At 37.4% G+C, this 22,088-nt stretch overlaps 1 protein-coding gene across 1 annotated transcript; it reads left to right on the top strand.

Annotated features, from left to right (window-relative positions):
- Window positions 1-2,372: 2,372 nt before the first annotated feature.
- LOC106879691 (xaa-Pro aminopeptidase 3) lies at window positions 2,373-6,144 on the top strand. Its single transcript, XM_014929368.3, has one exon. It carries the CDS (start codon window positions 2,381-2,383, stop codon window positions 3,881-3,883), a length of 1,503 nt encoding a protein of 500 aa, XP_014784854.1. The 5' UTR covers window positions 2,373-2,380; the 3' UTR covers window positions 3,884-6,144.
- The last annotated feature ends 15,944 nt before the right edge of the window (window positions 6,145-22,088 follow it).

Consider the following 22,088-nt stretch of genomic DNA (forward strand, 5'->3'; position numbering starts at 1 on the left):
ACTCTCGTTACCCACTTATATAGAAATTTCTTGAAATAACAAAAACAAAATACATTTTCTAATAAATATTTTAAAGACCTTTTAAATGTATCTATGGTCCTGTCCCCTCAGTCAAGGTAATTATGGTGTCGGGTTCATGTTAAGGTCAGAGGTTTGTATCTTGGACCAGGCATCACATTGTATCCTTAAGCAAGATACTCTGTATCATGTTTTTCCTCTTAACTCACTGAACTTTTTCCTGGCCGCCATGCTTTCAGAGTGAAGGCACGTAGCTTAGTGGTTAGGGTATTTCGCTCACAATTGTGAGGTCCTGAGTTTAATTCCCAGCTTTGCGTTGTGTCCTTGAGCAAGACACTATTTCACATTGCTCCAGTCCACTCAGCTGGCAAAAATGAGTAGTACCTGTATTTCAAAGGACCAGCCTTTGTCATGCTAAATCTATCTGAGGAATACATTAAGGGTACACATGTCTGTGGAGTGCTCAGTCACATGCACATTAATTTCACGAGCAGGCTTGTCTGTTGATTGGATCAACTGGAACCCTTATTGTCATAACTGATGGAGTGCCAGCTAATTATGCTTTCAGAACATTCTTCTCCATTAATTTAATTTAATTTAATCGTTAGCTGTCGAGGCACTAAATCTTTCAAAACTTTTAAGCTTCCTGAAATTTGCCAATAATACATCTGATTTCCATGCAGTTGTCCTGAGTTTTCAAATAGACCTGGCATCAATCACGTTTGGATAGTGCCTTTTACATGCCACTGACATGGGAGCTAGTCAGAGGGCACTGGCATCAGCCACGTTCAGATGGTGCTTTTTATGTGCCCATTGGGTTCACCCATGGTCTCACCTGATGGTAACTGCAATCCTCTGCAGGCTGCTTTCTTCCCTCTTTTCATATTAAGTACTGTTTCTTTTCTTTTTTTTTTTTTTCTTTTTTGAAGACTTATTCCCTGTTCTCTTCCTGTGCATATTCTATGAACTCTTCATGCAATTTTGGTTACTTTCTCTGATGAGTTGTAGTGCACCTGAGCACTGTATACAAGAATTTCATTATTATTATTATTGTCTTAATAGGATTGCCACCTTTGGAAATTAAAATTTTCAAGTACCCCCAGTTAAAAGGACATAGGATCAAATGCCATCCTGAAAAGTGGAGTAGTCTATGAGGGGATGCTGAAAAGTTCCTGATTTTGGCTAAAAGAAAATACAGGAGGATCAGTTAATCATATTATTCAACATATTCTCGTCTCAGATTCACACACTTCTTGCTGCAGTCCAACAAGAACAACAGCAACAACATCAACAGGTTTCTGATAATTTTTTAATGGACCAAAGACAGACCTTGTACATGACTGCTGGAGCAGTTAGAAAGTAGAAGCTAAGTCCCCGTTAAATTACACGCTACCACCTTAGACAAGGATACACTGGGTACAAATATGGCATTACTTTTTGTTTGTAAAATATACTATAAAACGGTAATTAAATCAATTTAATTAATCTGAGTCATAGACTCTCGTTGGCTCATAATGCATTATTTGAACGTGAAAACATGCATGCATCTCCAAATGCCTACAAAAATTCTAAGGTGTTTTATGCATATATAAAATGTATTATAAAAAGATAACTATCTCAGTTTTATTAATCTTAGTAAGCCCATATGTAAAATAATGTATTTTGTTTATAAAAGTCGCTTCCGGTTTGTTCCAGGGTCAAGGACGTTCAATATGTACACGTTGGACAAAAACATTTATAAATTTATGTTTTAACTATACTAATTAACATTAATAACTACATTGATTTACGACGTATTGTTTGCACTGGACAGGAGCTGTAATCGATTTACAAATGCCGTATAAAATTAAGAACAAGTACAGAGATAAAAGCTACAGCATGTTGTTGTGTAAGGACGACTAATTTTAATAGAAATATTTTGAATTAAGGACACAAACTACCGACCACCGTGGTTGTACAGGAAGAAATATTTCACAAGTAAAAGATTTTGGAATTAAACTTTCACTTTCAAAACTAGATTTCACTTCTGCATGTCGACAGAAATTAAATTTTAAACACACAGAAATAAAATTTAAAGTTGATTATTTGAAGGCCAAATTTTCGAAATAATGCAGTTTAGTTAGAGGTGAGCAGATCTATGATAAAATATACAACCATCCGGTCTTGCTATTGTTTTACAGACATAAAGTATTATGAACTACATTATCTAGTGTGAATAGACCATAAAAAAAATATTAATGTACGACATAAGGGTGATATGAGTTGTTTCTATTAAGACATATGACCACAGTAGCTTCGTTTCATGTGGATTTGGAATGGAAACGGAAACCGATCTAAGGGAGATAATTAGAGACATACTATAATGGCGGTGGTTCTGACCAAATCATCTTGGTGCGATGTTTTGAAGGTTGCGTTAGTATCTTTAAGGAGAAGGAAGATTAAAAATGGTCTTTGCTGTAGACATTTCGGACAACCAGTTCCGAAGACTCATCCACATCTTCTAAAGGAAGGTCAAGTGACTCCTGGAATTACCGAAGACGAATATCGTCGCAGACGCATTGCATTGTTTCGAAATGCTCTCCAACAGCGAAAATCTGGTAACCCGAAGGGCATGATTTTTATATTCCCTTCAGCTTCTAAGGTATTCATGAGTTACGATATTCCTTACACTTTTAGGCAAAACACTGAATTTTTGTATTTATGTGGTTTCTTGGAACCAGATAGTTTATTATTAATCTTCAACAACCCGAATGACGGACACCCTTATGCCGACCCGAAGTCCGTTCTATTTGTTCCCCCCAAGAACCCGCAGCGGGAACTGTGGGATGGTCCTTGCTCAGGAGTTGAAGGGACGTTATCTTTTACCGGAATCGATGCTGCTTATACTGTTGACGAACTGGAGTCGTTTCTTTATGAATACAAGAAGAATCATTCTAGGTATACGGTTTGGTATAACTTTAACAAACCCGTTCAGAAGAAAATACACGACAGATTCCTAACCAGGTTTATTCAAGAAAGTAGAAACTGTAATTTTGAGATTACCGACAAATTAGTTCAAGACCTCAGACTCATCAAATCAGAGGATGAGATTGAACTGATGAAGAATTCTGTGGAAATCGCTTCCGAATCTTTAGTAAAAGTAATGGAGTTTTCACAGCCAGGTATGAATGAAAGTATGCTTGTTGCTAAAATGGATTACGAATGTCGAATACGAGGTGCACAGTACCTGGCGTACCCACCAGTCGTAGCTGGAGGAAATCGTGCCAACACTGTACATTATGTAAATAATAACCAAATTGTGAATGACGGGGAATTAGTGTTAATGGATGCTGGCTGTGAACTTCACGGTTATACCAGCGATCTAACCAGGACTTGGCCTATTTCAGGAACTTTCTCGAAGGTCCAAAAAGAAGTCTATAATGCAGTTCTCAGATGTCAGGAATTGTGTTTGAAAATGTGTCGAAAGGCTTTCTCTTTGGATGATATCTACACTGAAATGCTCGCTATTCTCGGTTGTGAACTGAAAGCGTTGGGATTAATTGAATCAAGTTTAAGTGGAAGTAAGCTAATGGCAGCTGCTCGGAAGTTCTGTCCCCATCATGTTGGTCATTACCTTGGCATGGATGTCCACGATACTCCGATCATTTCTCGACGTATCAACCTCGAACCTGGCATGATTGTGACTATAGAGCCTGGCATTTACATACCTGAAACCAATATGATGGTGCCAGCAGAATTTAGAGGCATTGGGATTCGAATAGAAGACAACGTGTTGATAACAAATTCTTCACCTGTCATCCTGTCCAGTAATTGTCCAAAGAGAGTTGAAGACATTGAAGATGTTATGAATTCAAAGAGGAGTTAGCAAGTTAGTGTGTGATATGGAATGTGTGTGTGAGAGGAAGAACTCTGAAGATGTAAACAAGATCAGTACCAAGTTGTTTAATCTGAAGTTAACACTGATTAAACAGAGCCATGAATGAAGGCATTCCATCTCATCTTTTCAGACATATTCTTGGAATATATTATCCAGTATACTCCTTAAATACAGTAGGATGTGATCTATAGGTATTTTGGCTGTTATTTCTTGCAGTTTGATCGACTACATGGTGGCACAATTGCTCATTGATGCAAGGTCATGAGATTACCACTTAATGGTAAAAGAAAGGAAAGAACAATTTTTAAAATTATAATATAAAATATTGTAATTTGTAAAGAACTGAAATAACTTTATTGAACTAAATTTTAATGATTCTTTCTCTATTTATTTTGGAATATGAAAGAATAACAAACCCATCACTACCACCATTGTGTATGTATGTGATTCTTCTCTCCCTGTATATAGAATTAGAATTCCATCCATTGCTATCTTCCAATCAACATTTGTAGTTGAGTGATTTTGCTTTTAAAGGGCTGTGAAGTCAAAGTCATGGAATTGGAGTTGGAAGTAATTGTTCGACCACAAGAATCAGTGATTGACTTCAAACCAACAATAGATGTAAAATAATGTGTTAAAAATTTTCCTATTTCACAATTTTTAATTTGATTACAGTTACAGCTACAAATTTGAAAATGAATCATATTTAAAGTCTTCTGTGAAGGAAGATCTGATAAGAAAGAATTCTTTTTCTAAGAACAAGATGTTTAGATATGCACTTTCAATTGAATCCCTTTTCTAAATGTACCATGTTTCTTTGTAGAGATAAACTTCTCAATAGTTTACAATATAATTTATATTTCATTTAAAGTAATCTTTCATGTTACATTCACTTGAATTACTCATGCACTCAACACCAGAGCTGAAGACACCACCGAAAGGGGGGGGGGGCACCACGTCAAAACAGTAGAGGAGTAGGGGCCGAAACCGGACGTGGTTCCTCCTGATGATGTTTTGAATTAACTGGATCCTATAAAGGAGCTGTTGTGGTAGCAGACCACGAAACATGGTTGAAATTCCAGGGATTCTCAACCATTTTTTACCTATGGACCCCTTGTGATTACTATTTTATTCTGTTGGACCTCCATAGTCATTCGATGTTTAAAAATTAGCTTTATAGAAACTTCTTTCAAAATTCCTAATTTGTTTTTTACACATTCACTTTTGTGGGTTGAACTATGTTAAAATGATGGAGAAAAAACTTAGCTGTTTCTTAAAAAACGTACCAATATATGCATCTAAAGCAACATTTTTCTGGTGTCCTTAAAATAATATTGTGGGTCTCCTATTTACTATTTTGTTGTATGGACCCCAAAGATCTTATATGAACCCCTCTTGAGAACCACTGAGTTAAACCATCCTTTAACCTTGAAATGTTAGATTTATCCAATTAAGGTATCTTTTTGTGTTAAAATAGTCTTAGTTAAGTTACTTTAGGGTGTTAATATTATAGTTTTAATTCTTATGTATTTTAGATTTTTGAAACAGTAGACAAATATGTTCCTGATATTCTTTTATAATATTTTTATAGTTTATTTCATTTATATCCTTTTACTTAATAACTTCTTTTAAATAGAAACCTCTTTCTTTTCTTATATTTTGTAAGATTTATCTCTTCCACGTAATTGTTTGTAATTTCTTTAATGAATATGAAAAAGCCACTTTAGTATAGAGTAATGGGGAACCTTTAAATCTGAACTCTGACAAGCTTGGGTGCTAAAAAGTAGGCTGGATAGTTCATACTGTCCACATATGTTGGGTACTTTTAATCAACATAAGAAATGTATATTAATTAATTAGTCTAATTAAAAATAGAGGAGTTTGAGTCACTGGTTCCATAAATTGAGGAGTCAGTGTTGGAGATTTTGTGCACTAGTTCCACTGGCCTTCTTTGATTATTTCCCACCACTCCTAACTGATTGATGCCAAAATTTCTGAGAAATATTTTTACATTAGATCTGGTTTATGAGAGGAAAAGTTCCTCCCTCGCCTTCCCACCCCTCATTAAGGAGATAAAAACAAGAAAAAGATCTCGGTAGACAATGTCTTGAAGTATATTTTAACTTCAGAATTGTTGATCTCTATTAAATTTTGTTGATGGTGATGATTTTGATGAGTTTGTTTAATGTTTTTCTAGTGTAAATTTTAAGAATAAAAAAACCAAATATCGGAATTATAATTGAATCAAACATTTTTCTGTTTTATCTTTTTCTCCTGCTTCTGTTGCTTTTTAGAACTGACTCAGATCTGTGGAGAAATCATTGGATTTCTATTGTAGCCATGGGTTGGTCAACAAATGCTTTCAAGTGGGCTAGAAGGTCCCAGAGACACAAACCAATATGGAAAAGAATGTTATGGAATCTTAAGGATCCTTCAAATGTACAGAAATTCAGATATTTTCTAATTGAAGCATTTACTAAGGAGAGAGATAGAGATGTATGACATAGAGGACAACAGGAAGTTCTTGTAGGATAACCTAGTGAGAGCAACAGACCAAATCTGTAGCTAGAACAAAGCTTCTATCAGACCAAGGATGATGTGGTGGAACAGTGAGGTTAACAGGGCCATAAAAGAGAAGAGATGAACTTGGAAAGAGTGAAACAGTGGAGGTAGCAAAGATGCTTATCAGGTAACTAAAAGGGAAACTAGACAACAAGTTTGTCTGGCAAAATTAGATGTAGAAAGGAAGAGGTTTTTGTCAATGTTTTACAGCATGAGGATCGGAGATGAGAGGTGTTCCCAATTGCTGGACAGTGTATAAGAGAGAATCGAGATGCAGGTGAGAAGTATGTACAGACGGATAATCTTAGTGATTCTGATAAGAAAGAGGCATAGAAGTGTTTCTATGAAAGGTTATTTAATGTGAAGAATACATGGTAAAAAGGGAGTCTTCCTGATCTGAAACCAACACAGAGGGACTGTCTATCCTAGTTGACAGCAGTATGATAGATAAGCCAATCAAGAATATGAAAACAAGAAAAGCCCCAGGTCCATCAGGAATTACTACTTAGATGCTAAAAATATCAGGCAGAACAGGATACCATTTCTAAGCACTTTAAACTTCTTTTTTAATATTCTGGTATTAATTTAGTTTAAATGAAAGATCTCGTTTGGATACAGTGTCAAAATCTGATGAAGCATGAAAAAAAGTTAAGTAAAAAGAAGCATTATTGGAAGTGAAGTAACGTCTGGTATTGTATTTCTGTTAATTTAAGAAACAATTTTACCTTAAGATCTCAATGAGAGGAATGTAATTCTGAAAACAACATCAAAACTGGTGAAGTACAAAAAAGATAGGCAAAATGTGGCCAGATTTGTAGGTGATCAAAGGAAGACCAAACTGTGGTTATGCTTGTGTGTGTGTGTGTGCATGCGTGCACACACTATTACATAAAGTATGTATGCTGCTGAACTCTTACGTTGCCTTGATAAATGAGAGTTTAGCAAGACATGGCTACCTGATGTCTTGGTTTGCTGAACAACCTATGAGGAGGTAACAGAAAATATAGGATGATTTGTTAATTATGATTTTATTCAACATATTCCCCTCTCAGATCCACACACTTATTGCAGAAGTCCTTCAGTTTTTCTAAGCTCTGTAAAAGAACTTAGAAGGTTGGTTCTCCAACCAAGCCTTTCACGATACCCTTAAAGCCAGGAAATTTTCAGTTCCTTCTTTTACATGATGAATATTAATAGTAGGCATGATTTATGCAGAGCCAGTTCCACTCTTTCATCTTTCAAACTTGTATTGGTCTGGTGCAACAAATGCCCTGAGCCCAGCAGTTCTCAGGATGTAAGATTCGTATGGAGTTATCTTCTCTTAAATGACCAGCTAAAGAGTTGAAAGCCTCATCTGCTCTGGATCCTTTGCAGTGTTTGCGAGTAACTTTGTAAAGGTAATTCTATGACATGCCAATTAATCCATAGCTGGGACCCTGAGAGGTGCTACTACTTTAGATCAGAGTAGACTAGGGAATAATAGTGGCATATTCAAAACTATGGAACTTGCAAACTAAAGCCTGGATGTCACACAGGACAAGTAAACAGTCCTCTCTGAGTACAGTAGGGATGGTCTCTATCAGATTGTTGAGCATAAACACTTAACAAGTGGAGTAAATTGAAATAACCTTGTCAAATATGCCTCTCATGACTTTTATTCTTTCAAAAGTTTCTATGGAATTTTATTTTTCATAATGAAAATTACAATTTTGCTCCCCAAAATAGCTTCGCTTCTCTCTCCCCTTAAATTTTTTGTTCTTCAGGTTTCTTGAAATTCTGGAGGATTTTCACGTGGTAAAACATGGAGTTTCCTGTAAATTCTGTTTGCCAAATTCCCTCACAAGACTTTGACTGAACCCAAAATCACGTAGCAGAAAACTGCTTCTAAACAAAAACACTTTGCAGCAGAGTCGATTCTTCTTGGATATTCTATCATTTTCTTCAATATCCCCAAATCCAACTTTTTGTTAATCTTGTCATCAAATAAATACCATAGAGCCCAGTTCTTTGACTGGGCCAGAGACCTCACAAGTCTAGAGGCCATGTGTCTTTACAACAGCCCTGGGTCAACCAATAACTTCTGAGGAAATTTGGTTGATTGAAACTGGAAGAAGTCTTTCATGTGTATATGTGTATGTGTGTAAATGTTTATAAAACTACTTTGAACTATGGATATGGACGGTGTCATTACTGTTTGCAGTTCAGTTGTAAACAGTTATATCACGGTCTGTGATTCAGTTTCATCTGATGATGCTTGTTAATATTTCCCATCAACAAATCACCCAATTGCTCTACACTTTCAAATTCTTCTAGAATAATAACCCTTTACTTGGGAAACAGATAAGGATTGCTGACAGGAAGTGTGTTTGGCCATATAAATCCAGTCTCAATTTCTTCCTGTTTAAGTCATTCTAGCATGGAAAATGGCTATTAAACAAAACAAACAAAAGACAGGTGAAATCAATCTCACTTTTTCTGATTGCAGACAAGATAACTGGTGACGTTAATTTGTATTTGTTGAAAATATCGCAATATCATCCATGCAAAAAAAGAAAAGAAAGAATGAAAAATTAATTAATAAAATTATTTTAATTATCAGTACAAATTGTTTAATGTTATCACAATTAATTAATTGAATTGGCAGTCATTTAAGCATCTGATAATGCAAATTAGAATGAGGTATTATCTCCATTTCTCAAAGCTACTGGATTGGTTGTGTATATAATAAAAAAATTAGCTGCTCATTTCTCTGGAATTGGTCAGTTGATGGAGACATCTCTAATGTGGCCTCAATATGGGTTGAAAATTGATTTAGGCTGCTCATCATATTTCCAAGTTACAGAGAGGTGCAATTAAAATGCCATGTTCATATGTCCGCTTTGTAGGTTTATACATACATACATACACACACACACACACTCATAAAAACCTTGCGTATATATATATATATATATATATATATATATATATATATGTATGTATGTATATGTATAATAATGTAATTATATATGTATAATGATGTTACATTAACTGAATTAATGTAACTTGGCCCTGAAGAGATGGAAGGCCCTAATTTCTTATCTAATTTCTTATCTCAGACAAGAGTCGGGATCTTGCATCGAAATGCGCATAGGATAATAAACAAGTTTTATTACTATATAGGATTGCGTCATGGCTCTTATTTCAATTGATATGCACCCAAAATTGTATCACCTATACGAAAGTCATTATATTTAAACAAAGTATAAACAACTTTCCTAGTGAAAATTTTGCTACTTTGGTAACAGTTACAATACTTATTTTACCAAAATATTTGGTAGATATTTAAATACACAAATATATATATATATATATATATATAAATCTTGTAATTGTCTAGTTATTGATCTAGTAAATTTTTTCACTTGCAGTTGTCACTGGCTAATGCCACTTGGTAGTCTAATACATTTTCAACCATCAAATAAATTTTGGTAACAATTATTCCACTTGTACTGACTGACCTACCTTCAACAAACAACAAGATAAACTGTTTTGCTATATGCAGCCCTACCAACTTTATCCATGTTGATGACCGCCCCCCACTCTTCACTTTTGTCTTCGTCTGCTTGTTATCCTCTCCTTCCTCCTTCCTATTCTTATGTGTATCCATCCCTTTGATTCTCTCTCTGCTATATTTCATCCACCCCACTTACTCATCCCACATCCACACTTTTAACTTTCTAATTTCCTCCTGATATATTCCTAACAAGAAAGTCTGAAGGAGGCATGATGTAAAAACACTCCTTTGATGCAAGTCTAATGAAGTGCCTCTCTAATGTCTGAAACCACAAATATTAAGTGATTTTTTCATTTAGAATTTTTGCATAAACTGGCATTGCAAATAGAGATGGCACGGAAACAACTGTAACTTGTATTAAAGAATTTTCCTTGTCTTCTTTTCATTGGATTATATATATGCATGTATGTGTCTTTGTGTTTGAGTTTGTGTGCCAACACCTCTTGACAACTGTGCTTTCTTTGTCACATTTTAAACCTGAAAAAATTCTTGCATAGTTTTACCGTTCTACTTACTGATTGTATTTGTAATATGTATGTCAGTTGGTTGATTTCTGTTTCTGAAAACCCAAGCTTATCCAGGCTGAGAGTTCAGCATTTACTTACAAAACCAAGTGCACCAGTTATTATTGGTATAAATGTAAATTTGTATTTTGGATATAGAAGCTGGAGGTTTTGAAGCAGTTGTCCATAATTATCTCCTTTCTCTTTGATTTTCAATGAGATATTCACACCAGCAAGACAGCTGACCTCTATGACAGTACATACTTTTCCTTGTCTGTCCCAATCAGCAATATTCGGCCTGCTATGCTTACACTTGACAGATGTTTTGATGGGAATATTCCACCAGTATTCCTTGTGCTGATATTTGTGTAACAAGGGGATTCTCTATATTTATTCCAGGACAGTTCTTTGGGCATATATTCAAAGTTATCAGACAAGGTATGCTGCTCAAAGTGCTGCTTTCCAAGTCTTATGATGTTATCTGCTTCGTATATACAAATTTGGTCAAGGGATGCACTTCAACACTTGATGGTTAAAAAAATGTTGCCAAAGGGATATGATATAACATTCAAAGGCAGTCTGGATTGATGTTAAGCCTCTGCCCCCTTGTTTTCATTTCAGGTAGAAGCGGTCTACATGGCTGTTGATGTGGAAGTTATGTGAGCTGGTTAGTATCTTTCAGGTTTTCACATCAATGGTTCAAATCTGATCAAACGTCCAATCAAGCAAACCCAAATGTTGGTGTAGGGAAGTGGTTATACACCATTAGGTGTACACCGCTTCCGTACATTAAATTTCTAAAAGAAACAATGGAACGCAGATTCTGAACAACATAACAATATTTATTTACAGTGGAATTCAGTTCACGCTTGGAGGGAATTCGGTAGCTCGTCGCCCTCAGTTACTGAGACGCCTTCTGAATGATTTCTGTGGTTATTTGTGAAGCTCTGGTGCTGACATGTGAGAGAGCTCTGTTGGACGTCTTGGCTCGACGGAGATCAGTCAACGAAGAGACTGAGAAAAGGCGCCAAAGCTGGGTGTCGAACTCTACGCATGCGCATGAGACTCTTCCTGTATTCCTTCCGGAACTAGTCCCTGCGCATGCGTGGATAAAACTCCGGACATTAAACATATAACAGTCATCTTCTATAAGATGTCACTACATTGGTATGAGTACTGGTGCTGCAAACACATTGTGGGCGACTGTTTTATTGAATGCAGAGTGTTCTGACGTCCATATTTTCTTTATTCAGTTGTGATTTTCTTCAGTGACACATGCCTTGTTACATGTACAATTGTAAGATATATTTTTATGTATATATGTATCTATTGAAAGGTAATATTTATCTCCCCTTAAGTCTGAATGTTCTATTAGAACAAACTTCAGTGTGGCAGTTACCATGAAAGAAATTCTCGTATTGGTTTTTAGGTGCAAAATGCATTTTTGTTTATATTGATAGTGGGGAGAAAAATTGATGCTACCTCCGGTACCGAAACTACCAGATTACATGATTTTGACCTTGTTTCATCAATGATGGCCACTCAACTGCCAGAGACAACAGCAATTCATCTGCCTGTCAGTGATGTATTAATTGACAGTGCCAGGACAGCTGCTGTTGCAATTACACAGTTAACTTATTGAAAAAATATATATTAGTTATGGAGGTAGTATTATACTGAGAGGTAATATTTAACCCCACTTAAATGTAGATGTTCCATTAGAATAATCTTTACTGCAGTATTTACCATGAAAAAACTCGTATTAGCTTTTTGGTGCAAAATGCACTCTTGCTTGCAGGGAGATAAATCCCTGCTAACTCCAGCACTGAGACCACCAGCTCATGCGATTTCAACTTGGTTTGGTCTTGTCAGTGTTGGACACTTGACTGATAGAGACAGCAGTGATTCATTTCCCTGTCAGAGATATACACATTGACAGTGCCAGGACAGGTGCTGGTCTTGTGATTAACCAGTTAGTTTGTTAAGAGATCTATATTAGCAAGAGAGGCAGTATTAATACTGAGAGGTAATATTTAACCCCACTTAAACATGAATGTGGTAGTTATGAGGGAAATTCTTGTATTGGGTTTTTGGTGTAAAATGCACTCTTGTTTATATGTCTAGTGTAGAGATAACTCCCCACTACCTGCAGTACCCAGACCACCAGAACGTGATTTTGACCTTCCTTGGTCTTATCAATGACGGGATGCTGGACTGCTAGAGATAGCAGCATCTCATCTCCTCACCAGCAATATTTAGATTGACAGTGCCAATACAGCCACTGGTGTCGCGATTAGCCAATTAGATTGTTAAAAAAATATGTATTAATGATATAGGCAGTATTAATGCTAAGGCATAATAATTATCTGCACATATACGTGGATGTTGTATTAGACCGATTTTTACTGCAGAAGTTATCATGGGATAATCTCTTGGATTGGCTTTCTGATGCAAAATTCACTCTTGTTTATATCGCTTGTGGGGAGATAAATCTCTGCTATATCCCATGCTGAGACTACAAATAACGAAATTCAGTGCCACTATAAACGATATCTCGTATGATATCTACCAACTGTTGGTCGTAGGAAATATGCTGGAAATCATTAAACATTTATTCTACGAAAGGAAAGGAGCATAATAAACAGTTTGTAGTGTAAAATTTATTTTAAATCATTAACACTTTATTATACAAAATAAAAAAAAAAATCATCAAATATTGATTTTAATGTTTGTAAACTGATCTGATATCATTTAAAAAAGCAGTGAACAGATCATCGTTTTTCCTGAGCATTTTCCAACAATAATGATCCAAATGTAATTTAAAGTGTTGAGTAGGTACACCTTTTTTTTTTTCTTGAGTACTTCAATCTTGGCATCAAGCCACAATCGCCCAATAGCTTGTATTTGAGTTCCTGATATAGAATGGGTTGTTTAGTAGAGTGCATTGTCATTTACGGTAGGTCGCAAATAGCAAGGTAGATATCATACTATAGTAGCATCCGATTCATCTCCCCGCCAGCGATATATAGATTGACCGTGCCAGGACAGGCGCTGATGTCGCGATTAACCAGCTGGCTCCTTAAACCAATATATATTAGCAGTAGAAGCAATATTAATACCGAGAGGTAATATTTATGTACCCTCAAACTTCATAGATACCATGAGAGAGGCTCTCGGATTGGCTTTTTGGTGCAAAATGTATTCTTGTTTATATCGCTAGCAGGGAGACAAATCACCACTACCTTCAGCGCTGAGACTACGAGCTCACGTGATCTAGACTTTGCATTGTCTACGATTGTCATAATATTGATTTTTCAAGCAGACAGATTTTACATTTGATTATTTTTATTTACACCTGAAATCTACAATATATATGTGATTAAAGGGACATAATGCAGTGTTATGTGATCAAAGGGACATAATGCAATGTTATATCCTGTTACATTCCCTTTATCCAAAGAAAAAACATAAACTTTTATTTTTTTATTTGTTTTAGTCATTCAGGACTTTTTTGAAAGCCTAGTACTTTTTCTGTCGGTGTTTTTTTCTCCCCGAACTGCTAAGTTACGAGGACATAAACACACCAACACCAGTTGTCAAGCGGTGATGGGGGTACAAACACACAGACACAAACACATACCCACACATATATACAAATATATACGATGGACTGCCTTCAGTTTCCGTCTACCAAATCCATTCACAAGGCTCTGGTCGGCCTGAAGCTATGGTAGAAGACACATGCCAAAGGTGCCAAGCAGTCGGACTGAACCCGGAACCAAGCTTCTTACAAAACAGCCACACCTGTTTACTTTTGTAAATTATATTCTCTAATATTTTTATAATAATAATGTTCTAATTGCATATTTCACACGATTATACCAGTTTTTCAATTTTGTTTATGCCTTTCCAATAAACAACATTCCTTGCTTTGAATTGATACTTTTCAATTCCTCGATGTGCAACATGGATTCTCTGAAGAATAGTGTTCTGCTTGTTTTTTTTGGAATGACCATGCACCCATCTTTTGTTACTAAGACATCCTGTACTGACTGGCATTCTTTCAATGACCAGTAATTTTTTATTCTTTTCACCACATCTTTCACAGTCTCTGGCCATCCACTTATTATTTGTTTACACTAATGACCTTGCTGTTATTGTAGAATCTTTAGAAGAATTGAAGAAGAAATTCCAGGTATGGAAGCAAAACCTGGAATCCAAGGGCCTTAAAGTTAACCTAGCTAAGACCAAAGTTGTTGTTAGCAAGAAAGTAGATAAGACTCTTTCTGCCAGGCAAATGGCCCTGTTCAATATGTAGGAAAGGAGTGGGAAGAAATTCCATTTTGCTGCACCCAGTGTAAGCTATGGACGCATAAGAGATGCATTGGAAGTGCAGGTAGGTTAACAGATGAGGTTGCTTCCATGTGTAGCAGATGTACAGGAACAATAAGCACTAAGAACATGAGGGATTGAGACTATCTCAAATACCCAGGAGGCTCTCTTGAGGTTGTAAATAGTTTCTGCTACTAAGGTGACCAAATTAGTAATGGTGGTGGATGCTCTGAAAGTATTGTCTCTAGAATAAGGATAGAAGGGAGGAAGTTCAGAGAACTACTACCTCTGTTGGCAACAAACAGACTCTTTCTCAAAGTGAGAGGTAGACTATATGATGCCTGTGTACGAATGGCTATACTTCGCAGTAATGAAACATGAGCTCTGAATGTAGAGGGCATGAAGGCAGTATACTCTGCTGGATGTGTAGCATCAATGTGCATGAACATCAAAGTGCAAATGTGTTGCGAGAAAAATTGGGCATAAGAGAAATCAAATGCAGCATGCAAGAGAGGAGACTACATTGGTTTGAACATGTGATGCGTATGAATGAAGACAGTTGTATAAAGAAGTGCTGGTTACTGGAAGTGAGTGGTACCTGTAGAAGAGGGAGACCCAGGAAAACATGGGATGAATGTGATTTCGATATATAACAAGGAAAAATTTGGATCTTGGGAATTTTCCGAAAGTCCTCTCCCCACCTCAAGATTTTCTCCACAAATTTCTTTATAGTCGTAATGCATGCCACTTCAAAGTTATTTATATAAAATTTCATTGAAAAAAACCCATTTTCCTAAAAGTTATGAGGGAAAAAGTCGAATTTTGTGAATTTTCCGAAGTCCTCTCCCCACCCCTTGGAAAAGATCTTCCCCACAAATTTCTTTATAATCGTAATGTATGCCGTTTAAAACGTATTTCTATAAAATTTCATTGAAAAAAACCCCCTTTTCCTAAAAGTTATGAGAGAAAAACTCAAATTTTGTGAATTTTCCTAAGTCCTCTCCCCACCCTCCCGTTGCTTTATGCGCACTCCTTTTTTCATATTCATTTCCTACACATTGTTTTACACACATTCCAGTATTTAAATTTTTTTTTATTTTCATTTCTGGATCAAGATGTAAACATTAGCTAAAATTAGTAACGGAATTGTCGACGCCACCAGTTTTATAGCACGTCGGTCGAGTCAAACTCGCAGATATTTTTCAGAGAAGGCAAAAAAAAAAAAAAAAAATTACCGTTATCTCTTTATGACTGGCTTTCATTCACTTTATTTTTTTAGTGTAACTGAAATATCATTGTACTGCGAGCTGCCGCCATATCATATTGTTGATTTTCAATGATAATTCAAGCATGCAGATTTTACGTGTGGTCACTTTTATTTACACCTCAAAATTCCTCAGACACACACGCACACAGAAACACACAAATAAAGGGACATAATGCAGTGTTATACCCTGTTGCAAGGAGGTAAAACTTGTCTCCCCTTAAACGTGGATGTTTTATTAGTACAAACTTTGCTGATATAGTTACCATGAGCGAAACTCTCGTACTGGCTTTTTGGTATAAAATGCACTCTCGTTTATATCGCTGGTGGGGAGATAAATTTCCTCTACCTCTGGTTCCGTGACTACAGACAACATGATTGTGATCCTGTTTCGTCAATGATGGACACTCGACCGCTAGAAACAGAAGAGATTCATCTCCCCGCCAGCGATATATAGATTGACAGTCCAGGACAGGCGCTGGTATGGCGATTAGTTAGCGTATTAAAAAAAAATGTCTACTAGCGATAAAAGCAATATTAATACCGAGAGGTAATATTTATCCCCACTTAAACGTAGATGTTCTATTACAACAACCTTTACTGCAGTGTTTACCATGAGAGAAACTCTCTTATTGGCCTATGGGTGCAAAATGCACTCTTGTTTATATAATACTAGCAGCTAAGCCCGGTTTCACCCGGTCTGTTTGAATAATGTGGCTGTGATCGTTTTCGGTTAGGTATAATCATCGTTTCTCAACCTTATCATTTAGGGTCCCCTGTTTCGATTGGAGCCTCCAGCTGTATGAAAATTTCCTAACACCTCTTCCCCTGTCAGAAAACAGCTTCAGGAGTTGTGAAGAACGAATTTGTACGTAGTCTGTTTCTGAGAGCTATTCTATTGGACCTCTGTCTAATCATTAAAACATTGGTTTAATTATGAACATAGAAAGAAATTATACATTAATCCCTATTTTTGTAAGCAGTTGTATCCGTAAAAAATTTATTTGCAGAGAGTAGAAATTGAAAGAAGATATATGAAATGGACGTGTGTGTGTGTGTGTCTGTGTCTGTGTGTGCGAGCGTGCGTGCTTGCGTGTATGTATGTGTTTACAATAGTTGATTTATGGAAAAGATTATGTTAAATTTTTGAAATGCAAATATTGAATAAAAATTAAGTTCAGACCTCTCCATAGTAGCTAGACCTGGTAGAAATAGCAGCCAAATCTCCCTCAAAACACCCTACTGTCTTAATCCGACAATTCTGCCTATTATGTAGTTTCAATGAGAAACTGTAACTAAAGATTAAGATTATTAACCCGACAAAGAGGTGAAAGAAGAGAGACAGCAGAGCGAAAGTTTTGGCTGACTGTCATCCTGTACTCTCCTTGTTGCTAACGAAATGGTATATGCCAGCTGTGTGAGCAACTGGTTGTTTTAATGACAGAAGAAACAGGGGAATTCCATTAGAAAAAGTTTTAATCGATTTTCTCGATAAGTATGGGGGCTAGGGAAAAAAATACAAACCGCATTCCAATCTATGTACCCGTCTCCACATGTGTGCCATTTTTCACACAAATCCACCCAGCCGTTTGGCTGTAACATCCGCTGGGCAGCTAATTTCCACAACTGTTCACAGTTTCTCTTCTCTAACCCAAATCATTATATTAGGTCTGCTGTGCTTACATTTTATTGAGGTCTTCACTGGTACATTCAGCCAGTATTCCTTTTTATTATGAGTGGCTAAGGCTTCTACCATATTGTGGGTTCTTATTTCTTTGTCCTCGGGATTATCCTTCCGATGGATTTCATTATAGAGTGTCCTAGCTACAACGTTATGTGTCGTCGGTAGACAATACTGTGATGACATTTTCGGACACTTACTTATGATGTGGCTGATATCTTCAGTGTGAACTCCACAAAGTCTCCATCGGTTGTCACACTTTACGTTCTCTGCGTCTGTTTCTGATGTGAAATAATAATACATTATTAGAGTCTTAGTTTACTTAGGATGTCTCACATCTCGTTAGTAGCTACATATTGTAAGATTATGTAAAACATATGTACATTCTAATACACGGGAAATCATTTCTTCTCGAAAACAGATTAAGCTGGCAGCGTTGTCTCGTACAATAGCGAGTGAAGTTCTTCTACAAAGCAATGTGCTTTCTGTCTTTAAAAGCCAGAAACGATATTATTAAAGGGCGGCAGCAAACACCAATGACTTCAATCGCAATTGGTTGAAAAATATTGTTGGTAGATAGTATCAAGTGTTTTAAAACATTTATTTATTCTGCCAATAAAGTGGGACATATAAGTGATTGGATGTCCAAAGCATTTTCAACAAGTTTGTCCTAAACGTCTATTCTTGTTTTCAGATATTTAGTTAGTCCATGTTTCGTACGTTCTGAGTTTGCGCAAAGCTTTCCTTTCAATAAGTCCCGAGTTACTCTCGTTATTGAAAAATAAAAGTGGGAATGTATTTCAGTCATGGTGCAATGTATTCCAGGGAAACATGTCCTGTGCATCACTTACGATGCACGGGACTGGCAAATGATTAAAAGAGGGGGAACTACACTGGATAATGAGAGTCGTGATGGTCACAGCTGGAATTCCTTTGATAAGAAGGTATGCTCAATCGTTGCCGAGTTGAAGAGAGGCAACAACGACACCACCACCACCACCACCACCACCACCGCCGCCGTCGTCGTCGTCGTCGTCGTTATCATCATCATCATCATCATCATCATCATCATCATCAATAACAACAACAGGACCTCTTCGATTATGAATGACCTTGGGATTGCACCTAGAAAGTTACTCTCCGAGGCACAAGTCTGGGCAAGGTTGTTTATGGAAGACCAGCAGTCGCCTATGCATACCGACCTTCCCTCTCCACGCCACCAGTCTTATCCAAGGGAAAGGCAAAGGCCGATACAGCTTGGCACCAGTGACGTCACAACTCATTTCTACAGCATAACGAACTGGAGCAACGTGAAATAAAGTGTCTTGCTCGAGGACACAACACACATCCCGGTTCGGGAATCGAACTCATTACCTTTTTGATTGTGAGCCCGACGATCTAACCACTGAGCTATGCGCCTTCACAACGACGACGACGACGACGACAGTAACAACTCCGTTTGTCGAAAGAAAAGCTGAGCAGAAGTGAGTCCTATAAACTCAGTGGATCTAAGTGTCACCATTGCAAAATTTGCTTCCCTGTAATGTGTCGACATCTGAAGACTAATCTCATTTAGCCCGGCGTGGTGAAATTTTAATTTAGAGAAGAAAAAAAATTGTCATTGGAGTGTCACATGTTTATCTTTATTTTTATCTTTTATTTGTTTCAATCAATTTGACGGTGGCCATGACGTCTTGAAGGGTTTTAGTCGAACAAATCGCCTCTAGGACTTATTTGTTATGCCTTGTACTGATTCTATTGCGAGCTTTTGCCGAACCGCTAAGTTACGAGGACATAAACACACCAAAACCGGTTGTCAAGCGGTGGTAGGAGACACACGCACGCACGCACACACACACACACACACACACACACACACACACACATACACGACAGGCTTCTTTCAGTTTCCCTCTACCAAATCTACTCACAAGGCTTTGGTCAGCCCGAGGTTTTAGTAGAAGACACTTGACCTGAATAACATGTAGTGGGATTGAACCCAGAACCATAGGTTGTGAAGCAACCTTCTCACCACACAACCAGCCTGCGTCTCTATACATTTTAATTATATGTAAACAAAAGGGGTTAGGAAACCACTCCCGGTCGAGCCGCTACTTCTCCGCATCAGAAGTCACATCTCCGTGACCACGGATGTATAATTAGAATGTCGCAGGAAAGAATCACAGGACAGATTCTTCAAATGACCTGAACTAAAGGAGACCTAGGATCAAGAACAAGATAGTTGGTTGGTATCCATAGTCTCAGTTGGTTCCGCTTGAGAATCCGGCCAGAAAATGTAATGACAGTTGCTTCTGATAGCACTCTATGGAGGAGATCCTTGAGAACTCTACCTGCATGACACTTCCAGGAACAGCGGGCGAGAAGATGGATGGATGAATTAAAACAATTTGCCCTTGGATTATTTGATCGGTAAGACTTCATAATAATTGTTACCGTTTTAGGTTCAAGGCTAGCAGTTTTGAAGGGATGGAACTAATCGAAACCATCAACCTCAGTATTAGACTGTTACTTTATTTTATTGACCCTCAAAACAATGAAACGCAAAGTTGTCTTTGGCGAGATTTGAACTCAGATTGTAAAGAGCAGGAATAATTATCGTGAGGCATTTTTACAACTCTCTAATGATTCTGCTAATTTATCACCCTTAAGAGACATCGTAATAATAGTTTCTGATTTAGGCAGAGGGCCAACAATTTTGAAAGGGGAGTTTGGTTAGCCGATACCATCAACCCCAGTACGTCACTTGTACTTTATTTCATTGATCTCGGGAGGGGGAAAAGCAAAGTTGACTTCGTCAGGATTTAAACTCAGAATCCAAAAGGCCAGGGCAAATACCACAAGGCATTTCGTCCAACACTCTATTGATTTTCCCGCCTTTTATAATAATAATAATAATAATAATAATAATAATGATAATAATAAATTCTTTTACTGGCTATGAGGGCTTACATAAAGTAACATAGAAGGTCATAACAGGACGATACAACTGGTTTTAAAAGCGTGTAAACAAAAAAACAATTAAAATTAAACAAATGAAACTCTCAATAGAGGTAGGCGCTTTAAGGCTACTCGTGGAAAACCCCACAAAACCCACGGGTGCCTGACCAACAAGGTAAGAGCCCTTCTTTTATTTTTCACAGGCGCATGCTCAAAATGGGTCCTTTCACATTGGCCATTTTTTCGACATTCACCCACCTTTCAAAAAATTTGCTGAAAGGCAACACCTCCCTCCCCACCCTCACGTTCCTTTTCAAGTGAAACTTGAAAAAGTTTATGAGGTCTTGGCCAAAGAGGAAAGTGTTTGTCTTTAGCCCTTTCAAGCATGTCCACCACACTACCTCTTTCGCTACAGCCACCAGAAAGAAAAAAAAAAAATCCCTGCCCCTCCCGGCCAAAGGAGGACGGCGGGGTAATCTTCACTATAGATTCAGCCGGATCCGTCTTACACGCGACAGCAGGTGTTCGACATAGACCCACTGGTCAGCGATGCTCGGGCACTGGACGAATGCGTGCAGAACGGTTTCGTCGCTCTGCGCGCACCCCGGGCAGGCTTGACTGAGAGCACTTCCGTGTCTGTAGAGTTTCTCCCGAACGGGCAGCCCCCCCCCCCTCAGTAGCACTGCCAGGCAAGGGATTTCTGGAAGTTATCCATAGGCCCCAACTCGAAAGTCCTCCGGAACAGACCGGTGAGTTGATCCTCGTCGACGCCCAGTTTCCCCGGGAACGTCGTCGCACTTTTTCTCCACTAATCTTCTATAGAATGCTATTTACTACTACTACTACTACTACTACTACTACTACTACTACTACTACTACTACTACTACTAATTATTATTATTATTATTATTATCATTCAGTAGTCTTATTTTTATAACATGCTTTCACTGCACTACCGAGCGCAGCTCTGTGTGCCTTGGGTATGTGCTGTGGTTTGTTGTGATGCTCCTATTTTTACTGTACTGTAAGTGTTTTACGTAGGATGAGTGCGATGCCTATTAGTGCTATTTTCTGTATGTTATATATATTTGTAAGTCCTGGTGTTTTTGTTATGTATTTGTCTGAATATTTTTTATCGTACCTAATGCGCCTACTATAATAGGAATTGTTTCTGTTTTTAGACTCCACATTCGAGTTACCTCTGTTTCCAGGTCTTTGTAATTTGAAAGTTTCTCCATTTCTTTTAGAGAAACGTTGTCATCTGTTGGTATTGATACATCGATTAGAAAGCATTTTCTTCTTCATGATCTTTGACAACTATATCTGGTCTATTTGCC

This window comes from Octopus bimaculoides, chromosome 21 (assembly GCF_046866305.1).
Source record: "Octopus bimaculoides isolate indiv1 chromosome 21, ASM4686630v1, whole genome shotgun sequence".
NCBI lineage: Eukaryota > Metazoa > Mollusca > Cephalopoda > Octopoda > Octopodidae > Octopus > Octopus bimaculoides.